The sequence below is a fragment of the Chlorocebus sabaeus genome, chromosome 20 (genome assembly GCF_047675955.1).
Source record: "Chlorocebus sabaeus isolate Y175 chromosome 20, mChlSab1.0.hap1, whole genome shotgun sequence".
NCBI classification, from domain to species: Eukaryota; Metazoa; Chordata; class Mammalia; order Primates; family Cercopithecidae; genus Chlorocebus; species Chlorocebus sabaeus.
The window spans coordinates 135,090,841-135,114,558 of record NC_132923.1 but is presented as its reverse complement, the minus strand read 5'-3'; the positions used below and the strand labels follow the sequence as shown (position 1 = coordinate 135,114,558).

The following is a 23,718-nucleotide window of genomic DNA, read 5'->3' as shown; positions in this document are numbered from 1 at the left end:
AGAACTGAAAATAGGCCGGGCGCGGTGGCTCAAGCCTGTAATCCCAGCACTTTGGGAGGCCGAGACGGGCGGATCACGAGGTCAGGAGATCGAGACCATCCTGGCTAACCCGGTGAAACCCCGTCTCTACTAAAAAATACAAAAATCTAGCCAGGCGAGGTGGCGGGCGCCTGTAGTCCCAGCTACTCGGGAGGCTGAGGCAGGAGAATGGCGTCAACCCGGGAGGCGGAGCTTGCAGTGAGCTGAGATCCGGCCACTGCACTCCAGCCTGGGCGACAGAGCGAAACTCCGCCTCAAAAAAAAAAAAAAAAAAAAAAAAAAAAAAAACTGAAAATAAGCAAAATAAAGACACCAAAGGAAAGAGACCCGTCTAGCCCAAGGTTGCATATGTAATGCTCAGGGACAACAGCAGGGGCCCCTAGAGGGACTTCAGGGACCCACGCGCCTCCTGGGAGCACAGGAGCGCCCTTCAGGGACCCACGCGCCTCCCGGGAGCACAGGAGCGCCCATTTAGTTAAATGTGGCCGACAGAAAGGGAGAGTGATCGAATCCCATAGAGCATTTCTGTAAGAAAAAGAAAACAATGGGGGCCAGGCGCGGTGGCTCACGCCTGTAATCCCAGCACTTCGGGAGGACAAGGTGGGCGGATCACGAGGTCAAGAGATCAAGACCATCCTGGATAACACATTGAAAACCCGTCTCTACCAAAAATAAAAAAATTTTTAAAAACTAAAAAAATAAATTACTGGGTGTGGTGGCGGGCACCTGTAGTCCCAGCTGCTCAGGAGGCTGAGACAGGAGAATGGCGTGAACCCGGGAGGTGGAGTTTGCAGTGAGCCGAGATCCTGCCACCATACTCCAGCCTTGGGGACAGAGCGAGATTCTGTCTCAAAAAAAAAAAAAAAAAAAAGAGAAAACAATAAACATTGTAACATTCCTGCAAAGAAGGTATACCAGGAAGGCATGCCCAGAAAACAGATGAACATTGAACCAAATATTTCATAGTAAGCTAAAGGGAGGTAGAAAAATTACCCAGGCCGGTGGCAGTGTTTCATGCCTGTAATCCCAGCACTTTGGGAGGCCGAGGCGGGCAGATCACCTGAAGTCAGGAGATCGAGACCACCCCGGCCAACATGGTAAAATCCCAACTCTACTAAAAATACAAAAATTAGCCAGGCGTGATGGCACATACCTGTAATCCCAGCTACTCAGGAGGCTGAGACAAAAGAATTGCTTGAATCCAGGAGGCGGAGGTTGCAGTGAACTGAGATGGTGCCACTGCACTCCAGCCTGGGCAAAAAGAGCAAAAATTCGGCCGGGCGCGGTGGCTCAAGCCTGTAATCCCAGCACTTTGGGAGGCCGAGACGGGCGGATCACGAGGTCAGGAGATCAAGACCATCCTGGCTAACCTGGTGAAACCCCGTCTCTAGTAAAAAATACAAAAAAATAGCCGGGCGAGGTGGCGAGCGTCTGTAGTCCCAGTTACTCGGGAGGCTGAGGCAGGAGAATGGCGTGAACCCGGGAGGCAGAGCTTGCAGTGAGCCGAGATCCGGCCACTGCACTCCAGCCTGGGCGACAGAGCGAGACTCCTTCTCAACAAAAAAAAAAAAAAAAGAGCAAAAATTCATCTCAAAGAAAAAAAAGGAAAAAAAAATAAAAAGAAAAATCGGCTGGGCGTGGTGGCTCACTCTTGTAATCCCAGCACTTTGGGAGGCCAAGGTGGGTGGATCACCTGAGGTCGGGAGTTCGAGACCAGCCTGACCAACATGGTGAAACCCTGTCTCTACTAAAAATACAAAATTAACTGGGCGTGGTGACACGCACCTGTAATGCCAGCTACGCAGGAGGCTGAGGCAGGAGAATTGCTTGAAACTGGGAGGTGGAGGTTGCAGTGAGCCAAGATCACACCACTGACGCCAGCCTGGGCAACAGAGTGAGACTCCATCACAAAAAAAAAAAAAAAAAATGGCCGGGCGCGGTGGCTCAAGCCTGTAATCCCAGCACTTTGGGAGGCCGAGACGGGCGGATCACAAGGTCAGGAGATCGAGACCATCCTGGCTAACCTGGTGAAACCTCGTCTCTACTAAAAAATACAAAAAACTAGCCGGGCGAGGTGGCGGGCGCCTGTAGTCCCAGCTACTCAGGAGGCTGAGGCAGGAGAATAGCATAAACCCGGGAGGCGGAGGTTGCAGTGAGCTGAGATCTGGCCACTGCACTCCAGTCTGGGCGACAGAGCGAGACTCCGTCTCAAAAAAAAAAAAAAAAAAAAAAAAAAAAAAAAAAAAAAAATGGCCTGTATCCCAGCAGTTTGGGAGGTTGAGGTGGGGGGAATCACTTGAGTCCAGGAGTTCAAGACCAGCCTGGGCAACACAATGAGATCTCCCATCTCTTAAAAAAAAAAAAGGAAAGAAAAAAAGAAAAAAAAAAGAAAAAAAAGATAACAGTTAGAAAACATCCATAAAGTCCGAAGGAGAAGGAAAGCCTGAGGGAGGGGCACCACAGTCCTGGGAGGGGCCACAGTCCTGCCTGGAAAGAAAGTGGAGGTGCTTGCCGCCCTTCAGACTTTCGGCCCATTGGAAGGTGGGGGCCCCCTCACGCCATCTAAGGGTTCCCTTCTTCGAGTCAAGGCGGGAGGCCCTGGTGCCAGGTACCCAGGACTTGCTAGACTGGCCAAATCTTGCACCTGCCAGGCCAGGGTCTCCAGCAGCTCCTGGCCGTTCCCGAGCCCCCCGTCCAGTAGTAGAGACCCCCACCCGAAGCGAACAGGGAACCACCAGCCTCACAGTCCTCTGTTCCTCCCAGGAGGCCTGGAGCCCACCCCTCCTGGGGCACCTGGGGAGAAAGCAGGGCCCGGCTCCCTGCATCCAGACCACGCTGGGCCTCCAGCTCCCGTACTCAACATGGCCGTGGGCCCTGCGGTTTGCTAAGATGGGGCCATCGCTGTGGGCCAGGCTACGAGGTGAGCAGGGAGGCATAGGGTTCTGTTTTGGACACAGAAGGGGTGAGAGGCCTGAGTGATCAAAGTGAAAACTTCAAGAAGGGCATCTGGTCTCGGCAGGGTCAGCTGGGACGCGGCTCCAGGGGTCTCGGCCCAGGGCAGTTCAAGCTGTGGTAACAATGGCTCCAGTTCTCATCTCTACCTGGCTGTTTCCATTCCACAACGGAGGCACTGAAAGACTCGTGCCTCCTGAAGGGCAGGCATGGGTGAGCCAGGATGAAGTCAGGGCAGCTTCCGAGGCAGGGCAGGTCCCTTCCGCTCACACTGGAAAAGCGTGTACCTCCAGGCACCAGTGAGAAAGGCCAGGTGGAGCCGTCTGCCCTCCAGCTCCACAGCACATGGCGGTTGCTACACTGAGAGCCTCCCCCACCCCAGCCTGGGCCACCAAGTCTGAAGAAGAGCAGAGAGCCATGGTCCAGAGAGAACAGGGTGGGGAGGGACAGAGAGAGAGACAAAGACAGAGACAGAGAGACAGAAAGACACAGAGAGAGAAGGACAGAGAGATGGAGAGAGACAGAGAGAGACAGATGGAGAGAGGCAGAGAGACAGAGACAGAGAGAGATGGAGACAGAGAGAGGCAGAGGTGGAGAGAGACAGAGAGGCAGAGAGAGGAACAGAGACAGAGACAGAGAGACAGAAAGACACAGAGAGAGAGGGACAGAGAGAGATGGAGACAGAGAGAGGCAGAGAGACAGAGACAGATGGAGACGGAGGCAGAGAGAGAGACAGAAAGAGACAGAGAGAGAGGGAGAGATGGAGAGAGGCAGAGAGAGAGGGACAGAGAGAGACGGAGAGCGACAGAGACAGACACAGAGAGAGGCAGAGAGAAAGACAGAGAGATGGAGACGAGAGGCAGAGAGAGATAAAGACAGAGATGGAAGGAGATGGAGACAGAGACACAGAGATAGGGACAGAGAGAGATGGAGAGAGCCAGAGACAGAGAAACACAGAGAGAGAGAGCCAGAGACAGAGAGAGATAGAGACAGAGATACACGGGAAGACAGAGAAATAGAGGGAGAGGAAGGAGAGAGAGAGAGAATGGAGAGACAAAGAGAGGGAGGGGAGGCTCCTCCAGGTGGAGCAGAAGGAAAGAACCTTCTGGGTGGGACTGGAAGGTGCGCCACCGATCTTTCAGGTGCACCAGGTCAGAGGGAGGGGTTGGGGGTCCCCATGCCTCTGGGAGGATAATGGGGCCAGCTGGGAAGGTGGCCAGCTAGGGAACGAGCAGTCCGTGCAAGTGATCACAAGCTCAGATGCAGACACCCCCCACCCCAGCAGGAACGCCTGCTCCCAGGCCAAGGCTTATCCCCTGGGCCCCACAGGCTGCTCAGGCCCACCTCTGCAAATGCTCAGCTGTACTCCTCAGCTGGACTCCAGGCCTCTGAGAAACTCCCGGAACTGACAGGACAGGCCTGTGGCTGTAGCCAGTGTGAGCCTAAGCTCACAAACAAGCCAGAATCCTGCAGCAGGCCAGGGAGCCTCCGAAACTTCCCAATCGATCCCCAAGGAGCCATGCTGCCCCAGCTCCCTGGACTCTGCCTTTGCTGGCAGAAGACATGGCAACACCCTTGCCGGTGGCCAGGGCAGAAGGTGGCTGGAACGGGAAGCCCCCTACTCCCGCCAGGCTGTCTAGACACATCGCTGCACACCCCTCTGGGGATGAGTCACTCCTCAGAGCTGGGCTCCCCCCCGCCCCCGCCTGTTTTTGCTTCCTCAGGGTCACCGCTGGCTGCAGGTGCCTCAAGGACAGCCTGGAAGAGGCTGTGGGGGAGGGAGAGTGGCATTCAGCACAGGATACACACAGGAGCCCCAGGCTGTCCTCTGTCCACCGTTCCCACCCCAGCTCTAGCTCTGCACAGGGAGGTCCAGACAGGGTGGGGAGCCCCTCTGGAGCAGCCTAATCGTGGCCATCACAGCTCAAGTGGGTAGCCATGGGAATGGGTTATTTCTAAGCGCGGGAGGTACTGCCTCCTCCATCCCCCGCCAACAGCTGGCCCACGACAAGAAGGCGCAGAGACAAGCACTGGGCACCCTGCCTGTCCTGGCAGGAAATGTAAGGCAGTGTGCCGCACACGCTGCCGGCGCCAACGCCACCCGGGGCCAATGCCACCCGGGCCAGGAGAGGGTTTGGGGCCAGCCACCGGCCAATACCCAAGGGTCCTAGGGCAGCTGGGGAGAAGGGGAATCCACCTTTTTCTTCCCTCCCACCTCCCAAATAACACACAGACAGCACTGTTGATCTGAGGATGGACATTTAGACATTGGCGCCAGGTTTGCGCCTGACCAGCGCCACGCAGGGGTGGGTGGGGCAAAGACACAGAAGTGGGCTGCAGTGTCATGGGGCACCAGCCAGGGCCTGGGGTGGCTGGGGTGAAGGTGGGTGTTTGGCCAGTGACCAGGAGTCAGGTCAAGTCCAGGAGGTCAGTGCCAGGGGCTCCAGGAGGGGAGGGCAGTGCCATACCCCTCCTGGTGTCCAATGTCACCAGGCAGCCATCACAGAAAGCAACCTTAGCCCGGGGCCCGGGTCTGCAGCAGGTGGGCAGGGTCAGCTTTTCTTCCATGGTGGGTGGCATTGCCGGGCCAGATCCTGGCTCTGGACCCCTGGGCATGCAAAGGCTAGGGGTGGTGCTGTCAGTCACACCGTCGCTGCTAAGGTCCCCTGGGTTGGCTGAGGCTTGGGATTCAGGCCGCGGTGGAAGGTCGGACTGCTCAAGGCTGGTATCTAAGCTTCTGCCCTGGGACCCAGTGGTGATGGCCACCATCCGCCCCCATTTCCACAGGAAGTCCTAGTCAGAGGCCGCACACACAAAAGGGGTACCCGGCCCTGGAGAACCACCAGCCGCCCCGGGTCTGAGAACACTCACCCTGGCCGCTGGGCCAGGCCTGCCATGTCATGGCTCCCGGCTGGTCCAACACCCTAAACGGTACAGAGCGCTGCAGGCCCTCACCTCATGCTTCTGCAGCGCTTGAAGGTGGGGGTGTCTCCAAGGGGACGCTGGCCAGGTGCATGGAGGGGCCGGCCAATCTTAGGGCCACAGACCCCCCTGGACAGCAGGGGGTGTTGGCTCCTGCAGTGGGCCCGAGATACTAAGGCACGAAGCTAACCTAAGCCCAGTGGGGTGGGGCGGGGGAGGACAGGCTTGGAGAGCTGCGTCCCAGGCCTGCAAAGCACAGTGACCTAGCAAGGGCGACGGTCTATCTGGGACAATTTGGCACAGGATGGAGGTGCGGGGTGATCCGGAGTGCCCATGGCTCTTGCTGGAAGGGGCTCCATGCCCTGGTCGCCTCCATGAAGGCCTGTGGTGAGCGGGGAGAGCCCTGGATGCGGCCGGCACAGCAGCGCAGGCCCAGGGGCCAATCCAGAGCCAGAGTCTGGGAGTCTGACGCCCGGCTGGGAAGGGCGTGTGACGATGCCAAGGTGCCGGAGCCGTCGCCGGCAGGTCCTCCTCCGCGGGGATCTTAAGGAAGCAGCAGGAATGAGGAGAGGAGAGCCGGCGGAGGACCTGGGAACTCAGGCGCCCTCGGGCAGGCGGCGCCCAGGTGGGCTGGCGGCCTCGCGCTTCAGGGGTGTCTGCGCAGGCCGGGGCGCGCGAGGGCCGGGCGCATGAGGTTCTCGGTGATGTAGGCCACCAGCAGGCAGATGACCACCAGCATGACGCAGATGGAGCCGCCCACCGCCGTCATGGCCACCACGATGTCCTGCATGCCGGCCGGCTCGGCGGTGAACTCCACGCACTCGCCGGGCTCGGGGGACTCTGGCGCGGTGGCGGCGGGCCCAGCGCGCAGCGGCAGCGGCTGCAGGCACAGGCGGTAGAGGACGCCGTCGTGCACGTCGGGCAGCAGGTAGTCGCGGCAGGAGGCCCCGAGGAGCACGCGCTCGCACGGGAAGCGCGTGTAGGCGCCGCGCCACGAGCAGTTGAGCGCGAAGGCGCGCACGCGGCGCGCGGCGGCCGGGGCCAGGCGCCACTGCAGGAGGACGCTGCGGTTGCGCAGGACGCTGGCGCGCAGGGAGCTGCCGGCCGGGGCGTGCAGCGCGCAGGCCGGAGCCTGGCAGCGGAAGCCGCGCGCGGGGCTGCGGAAGCACAGGCGCCCGCCGCCCGCCTCGGGGCCCTCGGGCAGCACCTTGTAGGGGCACCAGGGCGCGTCGGGGGCCGGCTCCCAGCCTGGCGGCGTCGGGGCGGCCGCGGCGCAGGGCGGCGGCGCGCAGGCGGCCAGCAGCAGCAGCAGCGGCGGGGCGCGCATCCTGCGGCTGGGCCGGGCGCGGCGGGGCCACGGGGCGCGGCGCTGGGTCACGCGGGCCGCGCCGCCGCCGTCCCCGCTGCCCGCTCCCCGCGATCCCCGGCGCGCCGCGCCCTCCGCGGCCGCCCGCTCCGACCCGCCCCCGCGCCCCGTGCGCGCTCGGACCCGGCGCGGCGGCGGAGGCGGGGCCGCCCCTCGCCCCGCCCCTCTTAACCCTCGCCGGGCCGCGGCCTGCGGGTGCAGGGGATCCGGGGCGGACCGGGGGAGGAGGGGGAGGCAGTAAGGCGGCCGAAGTGCAGGTGGGGCTGGGGTGCGTGCAGGGGCGCGGGGTGCGGGCAGGGGCCCGGGTGCGGGCAGGGCCGCCTCTCCCCCGGCTTCCCGCCTAGTGAGCGCACCTTGGACCCCTGCGGCTTTTCCGAGCCGAAACTCAGGGGCTGTGGCCGGCTTCGTTTCGTGTCGTGCAGCTCCGCGACCGCCCGTGGCCACACCATTCGGGGACTTCGTGCTTTACGATGGGGGCGCAGTGGCCTGGCACACGCAGGACCCCGGGCCTCGCACCCTCGCGCTAGCCGCCCTGGACCCGCGGCGGGGACCCGCACAGTCAGGGTACCTGCCCATACCGATGGGGTGGGGACCACCACGGAGCCTTTCCTTGGCCCCGCGGCTTTTGTTCCTTTCGAGACGGACAGCGCCCACCCGGAGGAAAGCCTGACAGACGAGACTTCGCAAGGTGAGAACTCCCTTCGCTCCGCACGCGGCTGCAGGGCGCCGACCTTCTCAGCCTCATCGCCCCACCTCTCCCGCCAGATGCGCTCTGGGGGGCCCTCCCGGTGGTTGCAGGGAGGTCAGGGCTGGACAAAGGGAATCCAAGAAGCCCGCCCGGTGGCACCGATGGGGAGGGGAAGGCGGGACGCACCCCAAGACCCCGGCCCCTTAATCCCATCCCTGCATAGATCACCCAGCAACCAGGACACTCCTCCAGGGCCAGGGCTATAGCCAGGGACTGTATGCAGACATGGCTGGGTCTGGCCGGCCTGCCCTAACTGGAAAGGAGGCCAAGCCGTGCACCTAAGGCTGGGCTGGCACCTCCGCTGAGCCAGCTCTGGGTGTGCAGGGGTGGGGAGGGGTCTCTGGCAACTGGACCCTGAGCTCCTGCAACCCGTTTCTGTGCTCCTCTTGCCTGGGGGGAGAGCGAGGAGAGACTGGCTCTTCTGCTCCTGACCCCTGGATGGCCATGTCCCCGCCCCCCAAGGAGTCCCCACCCAGCCTCACGAACTCCTGGTCATCTTGAAAAACCCAGGGTAGTGGTCAGGCCCCCACAGGATCTCAGAGGCTCAGCCAGAGCCCAGGCCCAGCGGTCAGGCCTCCACCAGCTGCAGTCACGGTGCACCTCTGTCCCCAGCATGGAGGGCCCTGACCGCCTACACCACTTTCTCCAACCTGTTGGGCCCCTGGCAGGATCTGCTGAGGCCTCTGCGCCTGGCACAGAGAGGTTGGGGGCAGAGACCTTGGGAGAGGCGCTTCCTGCCCCCCGCCCCCAGCTCCCACCTCTGCTTAGGAAGGGCAGACCCTGGGCTCTGACTCTTGCCCCAGCGTTGTGAGGCGACTCAGGGGCTGGGCCAGCAAAGCAGAGAGTGATGGTGACTCAGGGGACCCCCATGTCCTTGCCCAGAACTCCTCAGGGGTTCAGCCGGTCTACTGCACCAGTTTTCAGTGGAAGCCCCTTGTGAGGGTATGGGCAGTGGGGCAGGGCAGGAGCCTGGATGACGGTGTATGGGGTGGGGGGCCCCTAACTACCTTGGCATGTTGGCCTGAGGACAGCTGGGGCCTTCACCCTGTGCTGTGACCATTCCAGCTTCGTGTTGCAGCACCTCCATTTCCCTCTGGACAGCCCCCTTTATCCATCCTCAGGTCATGGGGAGCTTGGGTGGGGCTGACACACCCCTGCCTAGGAGTTGGCAGGTGACCTGGGCCCAGCAAGCCAGACTGGACCCCTTAGTCTCAAGGCCTTTTCTGAAGCTCTTGTGAAAGGGGCGACTGCCCCTGACAGGTGTTGGATTCCAGCTGCTGTGGCCCTGAAGGTTGGTGGTGGGAAGAACGGGAGAATGAAGCCAGCCTTGGGAGAGGCAGGACGCCGGCCTGGCCCAGCTGCTTCCAGCATCTGGATCCAGCCTCACCTGAAGCCAGCTACCTCCTGGACTGCAAAGTCATTGTCAACACCAAAACAGGGTTTCTGACCATTGCAACCGAGGGTCCCGGGATGTCGTGGCTGCAGACCCTGCAGACCTTATGAAGCTAGTCCTGTCCGATTTGCATCAGACCTCTAGCCAGGGACTGTAGTTGCAGACTTAGTCCTGGGACTGGGCTCCTAGTGAGAGGCCAGCAGCGAGGGAAGAGGGACCAGCAGAGAAAAGGGTGGAGCCTCGGGCGGCCAGCAGAGCAGCAGAAACTGAGTCTGTGAGAGGAAAACATTGCTTCCCGCAGCCTCCTGCTGAGCTATGGGGACCTGGGTATTGCGAAGAACAGCTGGGGCCAACCCTAAGGAAGGAAGGAGGGAAGGGGACAGGGAGGGGCGAGGAGGAGGGGGAGGGAGTGACCTCTGCTTAGCGCCTGCACTTGGGCAGCGGTGGCCTTTCACACGCACAGGCTTCCCCGCCTGCAGCACCGTCTCCAATGCTGTTTGTACACACACTAGCATCCTGATAGTCACTAAATGTTTTCTTTAAATGAGTTCACTTTTTCACTTAGAGTGCTTTCTAAAAGCAGATCATGATCGCGAATAGTAAGTATCACTTCCATAAATAGAAGGTGTCAGAAAAATAACTATCAGACGTTCTTGGTTTCTTGTCGTGCGTGGAAGCATCAGATGGTCTCTGAAAGGCTGTCCCTCTGCTCCCCAGGTTGGCCCGTCCTCTGCCGCAGCTTGAGCCCCACCCAGGGGGTCCCTGCTTGAGGAAGTGCTTCCTGTTCTCTCAGACCCTACTTCTGCCCCCAGAGGGGTGTCTGTCCAGGGGACCCCTCAGAGGTCCCACCCAGCCACTCCTGATCTCCTCCCCACACAGGTGACTGGGCCACGGGGCTCGTGGGCAGCCCTGGCCGGGGCTCAGTCCTCACTGTAGCAGGGAAGCTGCTGGCCCTCTCGGCAGGCCGCCCTCTGGGAACCCCTCTTCTTTCCAACTGCCCCAGCTCCAGGATGGGCTGAACATGCTTTTGCCTGGCAAGGGAAGGCTGGACCAGTAACAATGGAAGTCTCCAGCAACACTGGAGACATGGGGGTAGGGGAGCTTCTGGACGAGGTGTCCTCCTGGCCATGGCCTTGAGGGAGCCTTGTGGCTTGCACGGGGCCTGCTGGGACTTGAGCATGTGGGTCCCTGGGGACCTGGGGAATGGCTTCGATGCTTAGGAGCTGTGAGAACGAGAGCTCCAGGGCAGCAACCACCCGCTTCTCATGGCCCCCATGACCCTCAGCCCCTTTACGCTGGGAGCTGAGTGCCAGTTTCCGCATCCTGGCACACACTTCTCCTTTAGGGCTCCCAGGAGCCACCCTTCCCTGCCCCTGTGGGTCTCCTGTTTCTCCAGCAGCAGTGACTGCTTTCTCTTCCAGAAATGTGTGCCCCTGTGAGCCCTTCACAACCTCTGGTCATGCCTCCAAAATTCCAGGGAGGGGACAGAGCCCCTGGTGGAGAGGCGGGTGCCCCCCCAGGGAGGGGACAGAGCCCCTGGTGGAGAGGCGGGTGCCCCCCCAGGGAGGGGACAGAGCCCCTGGTGGAGAGGCGGGTGCCCCCCCAGGGAGGGGACAGAGCCCCTGGTGGAGAGGCGGGTGCCCCCCCAGGGAGGGGACAGAGCCCCTGGTGGAGAGGCGGGTGACCCCCCAGGGAGGGGACAGAGCCCCTGGTGGAGAGGCAAGTGCCCCCCCAACACTGCTCTGCTGCTGCCAGGGAGGAGTGACCTTCCGTGGATACCCCATTCTCACCAGATCCTGGGCTCGGAGCCTGGGCCAAATGCTGACCTCAGTGGGATCCAGACCTGAAAGTCCCTCTCTGGGGTGACTTTCTCAAGTGCTGTCCTCAGACTCCCTGGGCTCTCGCAGGATGGCGGGCCCAGTCCCTGCATGTGCCTCAGCCCAAACACTGAAGCAGATGGCACCGTGGCCCAGGCATCTCTGTGGCCGGAGCTGGGGGAGGAGGTGGCCTCCTGGGTCCTATCCCAAGAGCATCCGCAGCGGTGTTGCCAGTGAAGGGGTGGAGCTGAGGGACCCCACAGACCCCAGGGCTTGGTGGCTGCAAGAGCTGGGAGGAGCCTCATCCTCCAGGGGCTTCAGGGAGGGTGGAGAGGACCCTGTCCCAGCAGCTGTCCGTTTCCTGCAGTGCTGGCTGCTTGTTACAGTGAGACTAACAGGTAACCCACAGCTGAGCTTGTGCTTGCCAGAGCCTTCGTCCAAGTAACCCCCGATCCTTTGGGCCTTTCTTTTTTTTTTTTTTTGCTTCTTTTCTTTGCCTTTTTTTTTTTTTCTTTTTTGTAGAGACAGAGTCTCCTGTGTTGCCCAGGCTGGTCGCACACTCCTGGCCTCAAGTGATTTTCCTGCCTTGGCCTTCCAAAGTGCTGGGATTACAGGCATGAGCCTGGCCTGTAGCATTTTGAAGCATGTCTCTAGGGCAGGTGGTCAGCAGACTGGAAGCCACGGCCCCACCACCCAGGCCTCTGTTTTCTCCCTGGTAGAGCAGGGATGGAGCAGCCCTGGCTCCAGGGTCCCCCTGAGGAAGCCCAGCCCACTCAGTTCTGAGCAATGGGGGTTGGGCAGTTTCTCCAGGTCCAATGGTTCCATTAGACCCAAGTGGGCTGGAGCACAGTGGACCCTCGGGACTCACAGCGGACCCTCAGCACTCATGGTGGACCCTTGGGGCTCACGGTGGACCCTCAAGTGCTCAGATACTTTCCTCTTAGGAAAGGAGCTATGCCTTGTGGTGACCAGGTCACATAGGAAGGTGAGCCTAACCTGGAACATGCCCCTTGACTACCTGACCCCTAGTACAGACGGGTGGTGAGTCAGCAGGTGAGGGGCAGCAGCCAAGCCCAAAGGGCCACTGACCACTGGCTATCCCCTGGTGCAGAGAGGAAAACTGAGGCTTAGAGGGCCCATGAGGCCAGGAAGTAGAGTCAGGTCCCACCGAGGGGCTTCTGCTGCCCCAAGACAGCAGAAGGGCACCTGGAAGTGGAGGGCACCTGGAAGTGGAGGGACCTGCAGGTGCCCCGTATCCCCCCAGGGGCTTGCCATCTTCCAGCCCTCCCAACGCCCAGGAGGCTGAGCCTTGGCAAGATGGCAGCTTTTGCCTAAAATGCATGAAACTGAGCAGAAAGAGTGGTGAACAGAGTAGAATCTGCTTGTTTCCAAGGATCAGCGAGAAGGCACACGTGAAGCTCACCCAGGTTCTGTCTGTTTCTGCTCTCGTACAAAGACCCCACATGGAGCCAGTGACAACGAGGGCCATGGGGAAGGCAGGTGAGGATTGGGCCCTGCTGCTCAGCTCAGGGTCAGCTGGCTTGTCTAGGGTGGGCTGGCCAGGTGCGGGGTCGGCTGGTCAGGGGTGGGGCCGGGCTGGTCAGGTGGGGGATGGGCTGGTCAGGTGTGGAGTGGGCTGGTCAGGTGTGGGGTGGGCTGGTCAGGTGTGGAGTGGGCTGGTCAGGTGCGGGGTCAGCTGGTCAGGAGTGGGTTGGGCTGGTCAGGTGTGGAGTGGTCTGGTCAGGAGTGGGTTGGGCTGGTCAGGTGCGGGGTCAGCTGGTCAGGAGTGGGTTGGGCTGGTCAGGTGTGGAGTGGTCTGGTCAGGAGTGGGTTGGGCTGGTCAGGTGCGGGGTCAGCTGGTCAGGAGTGGGTTGGGCTGGTCAGGTGGGGGGTGGGCTGGTCAGGTGTGGAGTGGGCTGGTCAGGTGGGGGGTGGGCTGGTCAGGTGTGGGGTGGGCTGGTCAGGTGGGGGGTGGGCTGGTCAGGTGCGGGGTGGGCTGGTCAGGTGGGGGGGGTGGGCTGGTCAGGTGAGGGGGGTGGGCTGGTCAGGTGCGGGTTGGGCTGGTCAGGTGGGGGGTGGGCTGGTCAAGTGAGGGTGGGCTGGTCAAGTGAGGGTGGGCTGGTCAGGTGGGGGGGTGGGCTGGTCAGGAGTGGGTTGGGCTGTTCAGGTGTGGGGTGGGCTGGTCAGGTGAGGGGTGGGCTGGTCAGGTGTGGGGTCGGCTGGTCAGGTGTGGAGTGGGCTGGTCAGGTGTGGGGTCGGCTGGTCAGGTGTGGAGTGGGCTGGTCAGGTGTGGAGTGGGCTGGTCAGGTGTGGGGTGGTCTGGTCAGGTGTGGGGTGGGCTGGTCAGGAGTGGGTTGGGCTGGTCAGGTGTGGAGTGGGCTGGTCAGGTGCGGGGTCAGCTGGTCAGGTGTGGAATGGGCTGGTAATATGTGGAGTGGGCTGGTCAGGTGTGGGGTGGACTGGTCAGGTATGGAGTGGGCTGGTCAGGTGTGGAGTGGGCTGGGCTGCTCAGGTGCAGAGTCGGCTGGTCAGGCGTGGGGTCAGAACGTCCGTGGTGCTCCTGTTCCCGTTCCCGCTGCACGTGTCATTACGTCCTCTTTTCCACCACAGGTACCATATCCTGTTCTCCTTTGGAAAAGCTCTATTCCACCTGTTACCTAATCTTTGGTGTGCTTGAGCTCTGTAGGCCCATCTATTTTTATTTTCTTTTTCTTTTTTTTTTTTTTTTTTTTTTTTTTTTGAGACAGAGTCTCGCTGTGTCACCCAGGCTGGAGTGCAGTGGCGCGATCTCGGCTCACTGCAAGCTCCGCCTCCCGGGTTTTACGCCATTCTCCTGCCTCAGCCTCCGAGTAGCTGGGACTACAGGCGCCCGCCACCACGCCCGGCTAGTTTTTTGTATTTTTAGTAGAGACGGGGTTTCACGGTGTTAGCCAGGATGGTCTCGATCTCCTGACCTCGTGATCCACCCGCCTCGGCCTCCCAAAGTGCTGGGATTACAGGCTTGAGCCACCGCGCCCGGCAATTTTCTTTTTCTTAAAACATTATTTTCTTTTTAGGAACCTGCCAGTTCAGGGAGGCCCATCTTTCTAGAAGGTTAACAGGAACTTCCAGCCTCCAGCCTACTTAGTGACCGGCTGCTGGAGGACGGTGAGTGGCCCCTGCTGTCCATGTCTCCACGGGGGTCACTGAGCACACTCACAGGGTCCCCCTCCCCACCTGGAGCAGAGAATTCGGAGGAGCCTGTCTTGCTGTCTTTTCTGATGTTGTTAAACTATGCTTGGGCCTGCCCTTTGCTCAGAGGAGCTTTCTACACAACTGGACTTCTGAGGTGGGACCTGCCACGTGCTAACTCCAGCACTCAGAGCAGTCTCTGCCACTGGCAACGTCCTGTCCTGAACATCTCCAATGTGACCTCTCTCCTGAAGGGCCTGTGTGCGACTTCTCTGTGAAGCCGGAAGAAAGTTCTGGAACTTCCCCTTCTCCTTTGGTGCAAAGTTACACTAACTGTCATGATGTTGTTGATTTCCTTTTTTTTTTTTTTTTTTTTGTTGAGACAGAGTCTCACTCTGTTGCCGGGGTTGGAGTGCAGTGGCGCCATCTTGGCTCACTACAGCCTCCGCCTCCTGGGTTCAAGTGATTCTCCTGCTTCAGCCTCCCAAGTAGCTGGGATTACAGGCACCTGCCACCACAGCTGGCTAATTTTGTATTTGTAGTAGAGACAGGGTTTCACCATGTTGACCAGGCTGGTCTTAAATTCCTGACCTCTAAGTGATCTGCCCACCTCAGCCTCCCAAAGTGCTGGGATTACAGGCATGAGCCACTGTGCCCGGCCTTCATTTCCTTCTTAAGCAGAGTTGAGTCTCTGTCCACACCAGTGCTGCCTGGGCCTTCCTGAGCACGTGTGGCTGGCATCCCTTCCCATCTCTCCTCCCTGTGGCAGGCAGCAGTCTTGCTGTGTCCCTGGCACCTCTGCAAAGCTGCCTTCAGAGCTGCATTCGGGAAGCCACTGCACAGCCACAATGCATGCCGAATGCATCAATATGCAGAATTCACTCACATGTCATACAGTTAGTCAAAAATGTCGAGGCCCTGCCAGGTGGAGAGATGGGGGAGAATACGGATCCCTCCATGAGTCCAAGCCGGGCGTGCACTCCCCTCAGGCCCCTCCTCCTCCTGTGCTCCAGGTTTTCTAGTTCAAGGCCGCTGTTTACTTCCTTACTGTATGTCAGCTCAGTCACGGATTTTAAACGATGCATATATATATATATATATATATATATATATATTTTTTTTTTTTAGATGGAGTCTTGCTGTGTCACCCAGGCTGGAGTGCAGTGGTGCGATCTCGGCTCACTGCAGCCTCTGCCTCCTGGTTCAAGCAGTTCTCCTGCCTCAGCCTCCCGTGCTTTCGATATTTTATACAGATTGTTTGCCAGGCACAGTGGCTCACACTCGTAGTCCCAACTACTTGGGAGGCTGACGCGGGAGGATCCCTTGAGGCTAGGAGTTTGAGGCTGCAGTTAGCTATGATCACACCACTGCACTCCAGCCTGGGGAACAGAGCAAGACCCCCATCTCTTAAAAATAATTTAAGGCCGGGTGCGGTGGCTCAAGCCTGTAATCCCAGCACTTTGGGAGGCCGAGACGGGCGGATCACGAGGTCAGGAGTTCGAGACCATCCTGGCTAACACGGTGAAACCCCGTCTCTACTAAAAAAATACAAAAAACTAGCCGGGCGAGGTGGCGGGCGCCTGTAGTCCCGGCTACTCGGGAGGCTGAGGCAGGAGAATGGCATAAAAACCCAGGAGGCGGAGCTTGCAGTGAGCTGAGATCCGGCCACTGCACTCCAGCCTGGGCGATACAGCGAGACTCCGTCTCAAAAAAATAAATAAATAAATAAATAATTTAAAAATAGGCCAGGTTGCTGGGCGTGGTGGCTCACGCCTGTAATCCCAGAACTTTGGGAGGCCAAGGCAGGCGGATCACGAGGTCAGGAGATCGAGACCATTCTGGCGAACACGGTGAAACCCCGTCTCTACTAAAAATACAAAAAAATTAGCCGGGCGTGGTGGCGGACGCCTGTAGTCCCAGCTTCTAGGGAGGCTGAGGCAGGAGAATGGCGTGAACCCGGAAGGCGGCGGAGCTTGCAGTGAGCGGAGATCGCGCCACTGCACTCCAGCCTGGGCGACAGAGCGAGACTCTGTCTCAAAAAAAAAAAAAAAAAATAGGCTGGGTGTGGCAGCTCATGCCTGTAATTCCTGCACTTTGGGAGGCTGAGACAGGCAGATCGCTTGAGGTCAGGAGTTGGAGACTAGTCTGGGCAGCACAGTGAGACCCCTGTCTCTATAAAATGTACCAAAAAAAAAAAAAAATTAGCTGGGTGTAGTGGCACAAGCCTGTAATCCCAGCTACTCAGGAGGCTGAGGAAGGAGAATCGCTTGAGCCCGGGAGGTCAAGGTTGCAGTGAGCTGTGATTGCGCCACTGCACTCCAGCCTGGGTGACAGAGTGAGACCCTGTCTCAAAAATAATAATAATACCAATAAAACACGTTATACAGATCTTTTATTGTTTCATTGAGAAGATCTTTCAGGTGACCTGATTTACCATATTGCTGAAAATAGTCATTGATTTACTTAATCATTTGATTTTCATGCAGGGGCCAAACCTGGTCCACAAATATATTACGAAAAGTAGGTAACGGCGGCCGGGCGCGGTGGCTCACGCCTGTAATCCCAGCACTTTGGGCAGCCGAGGCGGGTGGATCACAAGGTCAGGAGATCCAGACCAGCCTGGCTAACATGGTGAAACCCCATCTCTAAAAAAATACAAAAAAAAAAAAAAAAAAATTAGCCGAGAGTGGTGGCGGGCACCTGTAGTCCCAGCTACTTGGGAGGTTGAGGCAGGAGAATGGCATGAACCTGGGAGGCGGAACTTGCAGCGAGCCGAGATCGTGCCACTGCATTCCAGCCTGGGCAACAGAGCAAGACTCTGTCTCAAAAAAAAAGAAAAAAAAAAGTAGGTACCGGCCAGACGCAGTGGCTCACACCTGTAATCCCAGTATGTTGGGAGGCCAAGGCAAGTGAATCACTTGAGGTCAGGAGTTCAAGACCAGCCTGGCCAACATGGTGAAACCCCGTCTCTAGTACAAAAATACAAAAAATTAGCCAGGCATGCTGGCACACATCTGCAGTCCCAGCTACTCTGGAGGCTGAGGCAGAAGAATTGCTTGAACCTGGGAGGTGGAGGTTGCAGTGAGCTGAGATTGTGCCATTGCACTCCAGCCTTGGTGACAGAGCAAGACTCTTGTCTCAAAAAAAAAAAAAAAAAAAAAAAGAAAAGAAAAAAAGAAAGGAAAAGAAAAAAAGTAGGTACCGGCCAGGCATAGTGGCTTAGGTCTGTAATCCCAGCACTTAGGGAGGCCGAAGCAGGTGGATCACTTGAGGTCAGGAGTTCAAGACCAGCCTGACCAACACAGTGAAACCCCCATCTCTACTAAAATTCAAAAATTAGCTGGTTGTGGTGGCGCACACCTGTAGTCCCAGCTACTTGGGAGGCTGAGGCAGGAGAATTGCTGAAACCCAGGAGGTGGAAGTTGTAGTGAGCCAAGATTGTGCTACAGCAATCCAGCCTGGGCAACAAGAAGGAAACTCTGTCTCAAAAGCAAAAAGAAAAGAAAAGAGAAAATTAGCTGGGTGTGGTGGCACATGCCTATAATCCCAGCTACTAGGAAGGCTAAGGCAGGAGAATTGTTTGAACCCAGGAGGCAGAGATTGCAGTGAGCTGAGATCTCTCCACTGCACTGCAGCCTGGGTGACAGAGCCAGACCATTGTCAGCCGAGTGCAGTGCCGCAAGCCTGTAATCCCAGCACTTTGAGAGGCCAAGGCGGGCAGATCACTTGAGCCCAGGAGTTCAAGACCAGCCTCGGCAACGGGGCAAAACCCCATCACTATAAAAAAAAATACAAAAATTAACTGGGTGTGGTGGCACACAGCTGTAGTCCCAGCTACTCAGGAAGCGGAGGTAGGAGGATGGCTTGGGCCCAGGAGGTCGCAACTGCAGTGAGCTGTGATCACTGTACCACACTCTAGCCTAGGCAACAGAGACCCTGTCTCAAAAAAGAAAGGAGGCTGGGCGTGGTGGCTCATGCCTGTAATTCCATCACTTTGGGGGGCCGAGGCGGGTGGATCACCTGAGGTCAGGAGTTTGAGACCAGCCTGGCCAACCTGTCTCTACTAAAAAAATATAAAAATTAGCTGGGCATGGTGGTCTGTTCCTGTAATCTCAGCTCCTCAGGAGGCTGAGGCAGGAGAATCACTTGAACCCAGGAGGCGGAGCTTGCAGTGAGCTGAGATCGCGCCATAGTACCCCAGCCCGGGAGACAGAATGAGACTCTGTCTCAAAAAAAAAAAAAAAAAGAGAAAAAAACATATTGTCCTGGCTGCCAAGGGGCCTAAGGCCACACACGTGGCAGTTAACTCAGCCTTGCACATGTGGGGGTAACAGATCTGAGCCTGGAAGACATTATCTGTGGATATCCAGTGTGAAAGTGGCCACTACCAAAATGGAGTCACTTATGTCAAACCCTGAAAAATGGAGCCAGGAGGCCACAAAGGAAGGGCTCTCCCAGGTGTGCCAGGAAAGAAACTAAGGAATTAACTCAAAACCACAGTACTGGCCGGGCGCGGTGGCTCAAGCCTGTAATCCCAGCACTTTGGGAGGCCCAGGAGGGCGGATCACGAGGTCAGGAGATCGAGACCATCCTGGCTAACACGGTGAAACCCCGTCTCTACTAAAAAATACAAAAAAACTAGCCGGGCGATATAGCGGGCGCCTGTAGTCCCAGCTACTCGGGAGGCTGAGGCAGGAGAATGATGTAAACCCGGGAGGCAGAACTTGCAGTGAGCCGAGATCCGGCCGCTGCACTCCAGCCTGGGCAACAGAGTGAGACTCCGTCTCAAAAAAAAAAAAACAAACCACAGTACTGCGGCTAAGCTGCTTGCATAAGGACGCTTGCCTAACAAGGGCCGTCTTCACCTCCAAACGAATGCCAACTCCTGCAACAAGCCTGATATGGTTTGGCTGTGTCCCCACCCAAATCTCCTTTTGCAGTTCCCATAATCCTCACGTGTTGTGGGAGGGACCTGGTGGGAGGTAATTGAATCATGGGGGCAGTTACCCCCATGCTGTTCTCGTGACGGTGAGTTCTCAGGACATCTGGTAGTTGTATAAGGGGCTTTTCTCCTTTGCTCAGCACATCTCTCTCCTGCAGCCATGTGGAACTGTGGGTCAGTTAAACCTCTTTCCTTTATAAATTACCCAGTCTCAGGCAGTTCTTCGTAACACCGTGAGAATGGACTAACACAAAGTCCGTGTCACCTGTGCTCTTTGTTTCAAAGCAGCTTAGGTGGGCTTCTCCTTTCTGTGTTTTAGAAGCTTCCCGTCCCAGCCTCTCTGGATGTGCCTGTGGTCTGCCGTAGCATGCATATCCCAAACTGCAATTCCCCGTCATTCCTGGAGAAACCCTTTGGAGAGGCATCTCTCTGTTGTGGCCATAGCAGGCCCGTTTCCTGATGCATGGAACATCACTACACCGACACCACGGGTTGCAGCAAAAAGAGTTTTAATCCTCAGGCTGCTGTACAAGGAGACAGAGTGAAGCAAGCAGGCTGCAGGGATCTTGTGGCCGTCCGGGGGTCTCCCCATTGCTTCTGGTTCCCCCAGCCCATTTCTTTGGAATCCTGCTGACTCTGCTGTTTCATCCCTCCAGCCCATGGCTAGAGTCACCCCAAAAGTGGTAGCAGGCAAGTTCCAGCAAGGGACTGCCCCAAACCGTCCTGAGGTGGAGCTGGTTGGTCCCAAAGAAAAGAAGCACCAAATGCCAGGGTGATAAGCCCAAAGCATTTGTTCGGGGAACTTATGTACAGAGGGAGGAAGCACATCCTTGGGCCGACAGCAAGAGATGGAGAGGTTCCACCTAGGAAGCCTGCACCCAGGGGCTAGAGTGGAGAGTTTTACAGGAGGATTTAATTCGTGTGGCTCTCGTTTCCACATATTTAGCAACATGTTTGATCTTTCAGTGTCTCAGGCAACAACCTAGTTCATCAGTGACAGAATACTCAAGGTCCTGGCCGAGCTTCAAGCCTGCAGGGAATATGCAGTGGCCCAGGCTCTGTGCTTCTCAGGCAGGACACAGAGAGAAAGCAGGAGCTCTGGGGAACCTTACAGTAGAACAGGCAACTGGCCAGACATGGGCCCCTCCCAGGAAGTTACTAGGGGTCTTACTGCAGCAAAGTAAGGGAGTACAGCCAGAAGGAGGAGGATGCAGATTCCAGGAAACAGCTGTTAACAGAAAAGCCAAACTCTGAAGAAGACATTTTTTCCTTCTTCTTTTTTTTTTTTTTTTTTTGAGACAGAGTTTTGCTCATTGCCCAGACTGGAGTGCAATGGCGCGATCTCAGCTCACTGCAACCTCTGCCTCCCGGATTCAAGTGATTCTCCTGCCTCGGCCTCCTGAGTAGCTGGGATTATAGGCGTGTGCCACCATGCCCGGCTAATTTTTGTGTTTTTAGTAAGAGATGGTTTCACCATGTTGGTCAGGCTGATCTCAAACCCCTGACCTTGTGATCCGCCTGCCTTGGCCTCCCAAAGTGCTGGGATTACAGGCATGAGCCACTGTGCCCAGCCTAATTTTTGTAGTTTTAGTAGAGATGGGGTTTCACCATGTTGTCCAGGCTGGTCTGAAACTCCTGACCTCGTGATCCACCTGCCTCAGCCTCCCAAAGTGCTGGAATTACTGGCGTGAGCCACCGTGCCCGGGCTCTTCTTTTTTTAAAGAGGGCTTCATTCTGTTGCTCAGGTTAGAGTGCAGTGGTGCGATCTCAGCTCACTGCAGCCTCTGCCTCCTAGGCTCAAGCGATCCTCGAAGAGTAGCTGGAACCACAGGTGTGTGCCACCACACCCAGTTAATTTTTGTGTATTTTGTAGAGATGGGATTTCAACATGTGGCCCAGGATGGTCTCTAAGTCCTGGGCTCAAGTGATCCGATCACCTCAGCCTCCCAGAGGGCTGGGATTACAGGCATAAGCCACCATGCCCAGCTTCACAAAATACTTTCTTTTTTTTTTTTTTTTTTTTTTTTTTTTTTTTTTTTTTTTTTGAGACGGAGTCTGGCTCTGTCGCCCAGGCTGGAGTCCAGTGGCCGGATCTCAGCTCACTGCAAGCTCCGCCTCCCGGGTTTACGCCATTCTCCTGCCTCAGCCTCCCGAGTAGCTGGGACTACAGGCGCCGCCACCACGCCCGGCTAGTTTTTTTTGTATTTTTTAGTAGAGACGGGGTTTCACCGTGTTAGCCAGGATGGTCTCGATCTCCTGACCTCGTGATCCGCCCGTCTCCGCCTCCCAAAGTGCTGGGATTACAGGCTTGAGCCACCGCGCCCGGCCCACAAAATACTTTCAAGAGGTTTACTTTGAGCCGATATGAATGACTGGGGTTCCCAGGAAAACACACATCCGAGAAGCCTTGAGTAAGTGGTTCTGAAGTGGTTGGTTTACAGTTTGGTTTTGTACACTTTAGAAAGGCAGGAGTTACAAGCAAAGACATAAATACATACATGGAAAGTATATGTTGGTTTGGCTTATAGGTTATAGGTGGATCCGCCTGGCCGGAAACTGTTTTAAAAATTTCTCTGGGGTCCCCTTGGCCAAGAGGGAATCTGTTCAATTGGTGGAGGGCTGGCTGGGCGCAGTGGCTCACACCTGTCATCCCAGCACTTTGCTTTTTCTTTTCTTTTTTTTTTTTTGTTTTTGAGACGGAGTCTCACTCTGTCACTCAGGCTGGAGTGCAGTGGCCAGATCTTGGCTCACTGTAGCATTCGCCTCCCGGGTTCAAGTGATTCTCCCACCTCAGCCTCCCGAGTAGTTGGGACTACAGGCGAGTACCACCATGCCCGGCTAATTTTTGTATTTTTAGTAGAGATGGGGTTTCGCCATGCTGGCCAGGCTGGTCTCCAACCCCTGGCCCCAGGTGATCCTCCCACCTTGGCCTCACAAAGTGCTGGGATTACAGGTGTAGGCCACTGTCCCTAGCCAGTTTTTCCTTTTTTTTTTCTTTTTTGAGACAGATTCTTGCTCTGTTCCCCAGGCTGGAGTGCAGTGTCATGATCTCAGCTCACTGCAACTTCCACCTCCCAGGTTCAAGCAATTCTCCTGCCTCAGCCTCCCAAGTAGCTGGGAGTACAGGCGTGCACCACCATGCCTGGCTAATATATATATATATATACACACACACACACACACACACTGTATTTTTGTATTTTTAGTAGAGGTGGGGTTTCAACATTTTGGTCAGACTGGTCATGAACTCCTGACCTCAAGTGATCCGCCCTCCTCGGCCTCCCAAAGTGCTGAAATTACAGGCGTGAGCCACCGTGCCCAGCCAATTCTGGCACTTCAGAAGGCAGAGGTGAGCAAATAGCTTCGCCTAGGAGTTTGAGACCAGCCTAGGCAACATGGTAACACCCCGTCTCTACTAAAAATTTTAAAATAACCAGCATGGTGGTGCATGTCTGTGGTCCTAGCTACTCAAGAGGCTGAGATGGGAGGATCACCTGAATCCAGGAAGCAGAGACTGCAGTGAACCAAGACAGTGCCACTGCACTCCAGTCTGGGCAACAGAGCAAGACCCTGTCTCAAATACAAAACAAAACATAAAACAGTTGGTAGAGGGCTCAGGATTTTATTTTTCGTTTACATAGGGAATCCAAGAAAGGAGACAGGCAAAGTGAGTCTCAAGGATGAGAGCAGAGAAAAGCTCGAGATAAGAGCTGTGCAGCACGGTCAGGAGGCGATCAGTCTAGGTCCGAACAGGAGGATCAGACACAGCGGATGTGTTTGAGCCTTTGGAAAATATTATTGGGCATGTGGCAAAAACGTTGGGGCACTTGAAAAAAAAAAACTGGCCATGGGTTAGTAAAAAGCTAGGTATGTGAAAATATTAGGTAACTATTAAAAGAAAAAAAGGTTGTACAGGAATTGTGGCATGGTTTTATACAGTAGCAGTGAACAGCAGGTAATCGTGAAGGGATAAGCCTGGTTTCATTACGACAGCTGTGACAGTTGCAGGTACCAAAATGGAACTACTTCTACCAATCCCTAAACAAATGGAGTGGAGAGGCCACGAAGGGGGAGCTCTCACGCGGGGATACCTGCAGCAGGCCTCCTCAGAACACGCTCCCGCACGTCCTGCACGTTTGCCTGTAACCAGACTCACTGCAGGGAAATTCCTCGGGACTGCAGTATTCCAGACAAGCAGCTTGTACTAGGACTTGGGCCTGGTAAGGCTCTCTCTCCAACAACGAGCTAACGCCCACTCCTGCAGCAAGCGCCCACGGCCAGTGGTTTTTGTTACAAAACGACTTTTGTGAGCTCATCTATATTTTCCCCTTCTCCCAGCCCCCTCGGATAGGCCTATGATCTGTCATG

The 23,718-nt window shown here is 56.9% G+C and overlaps 1 protein-coding gene and 1 long non-coding RNA gene across 2 annotated transcripts; one reads left to right on the top strand and one right to left on the bottom strand.

Annotated features, from left to right (window-relative positions):
- Positions 1-5,233: 5,233 nt before the first annotated feature.
- FNDC10 (fibronectin type III domain containing 10) lies at positions 5,234-7,376 on the bottom strand. Its single transcript, XM_007980986.3, has one exon. The coding sequence runs from the start codon at positions 7,238-7,240 to the stop codon at positions 6,560-6,562; it is 681 nt and encodes a 226-aa protein (XP_007979177.1). The 5' UTR covers positions 7,241-7,376; the 3' UTR covers positions 5,234-6,559.
- Positions 7,377-7,496: 120 nt separating this feature from the next.
- Positions 7,497-16,796, top strand: LOC119619351 (uncharacterized). The gene is made up of 3 exons (XR_005235768.2): positions 7,497-7,967; positions 12,631-12,737; positions 14,294-16,796. It is a non-coding gene; the product is annotated as an uncharacterized lncRNA (long non-coding RNA).
- Positions 16,797-23,718: the final 6,922 nt, after the last annotated feature.

Coding starts and splice junctions, on each gene's coding strand:
- FNDC10 (XM_007980986.3), bottom strand. CDS start 7,240: ATGCGCGCCCCGCCGCTGCTGCTGCTGCTGGCCGCCTGCGCGCCGCCG.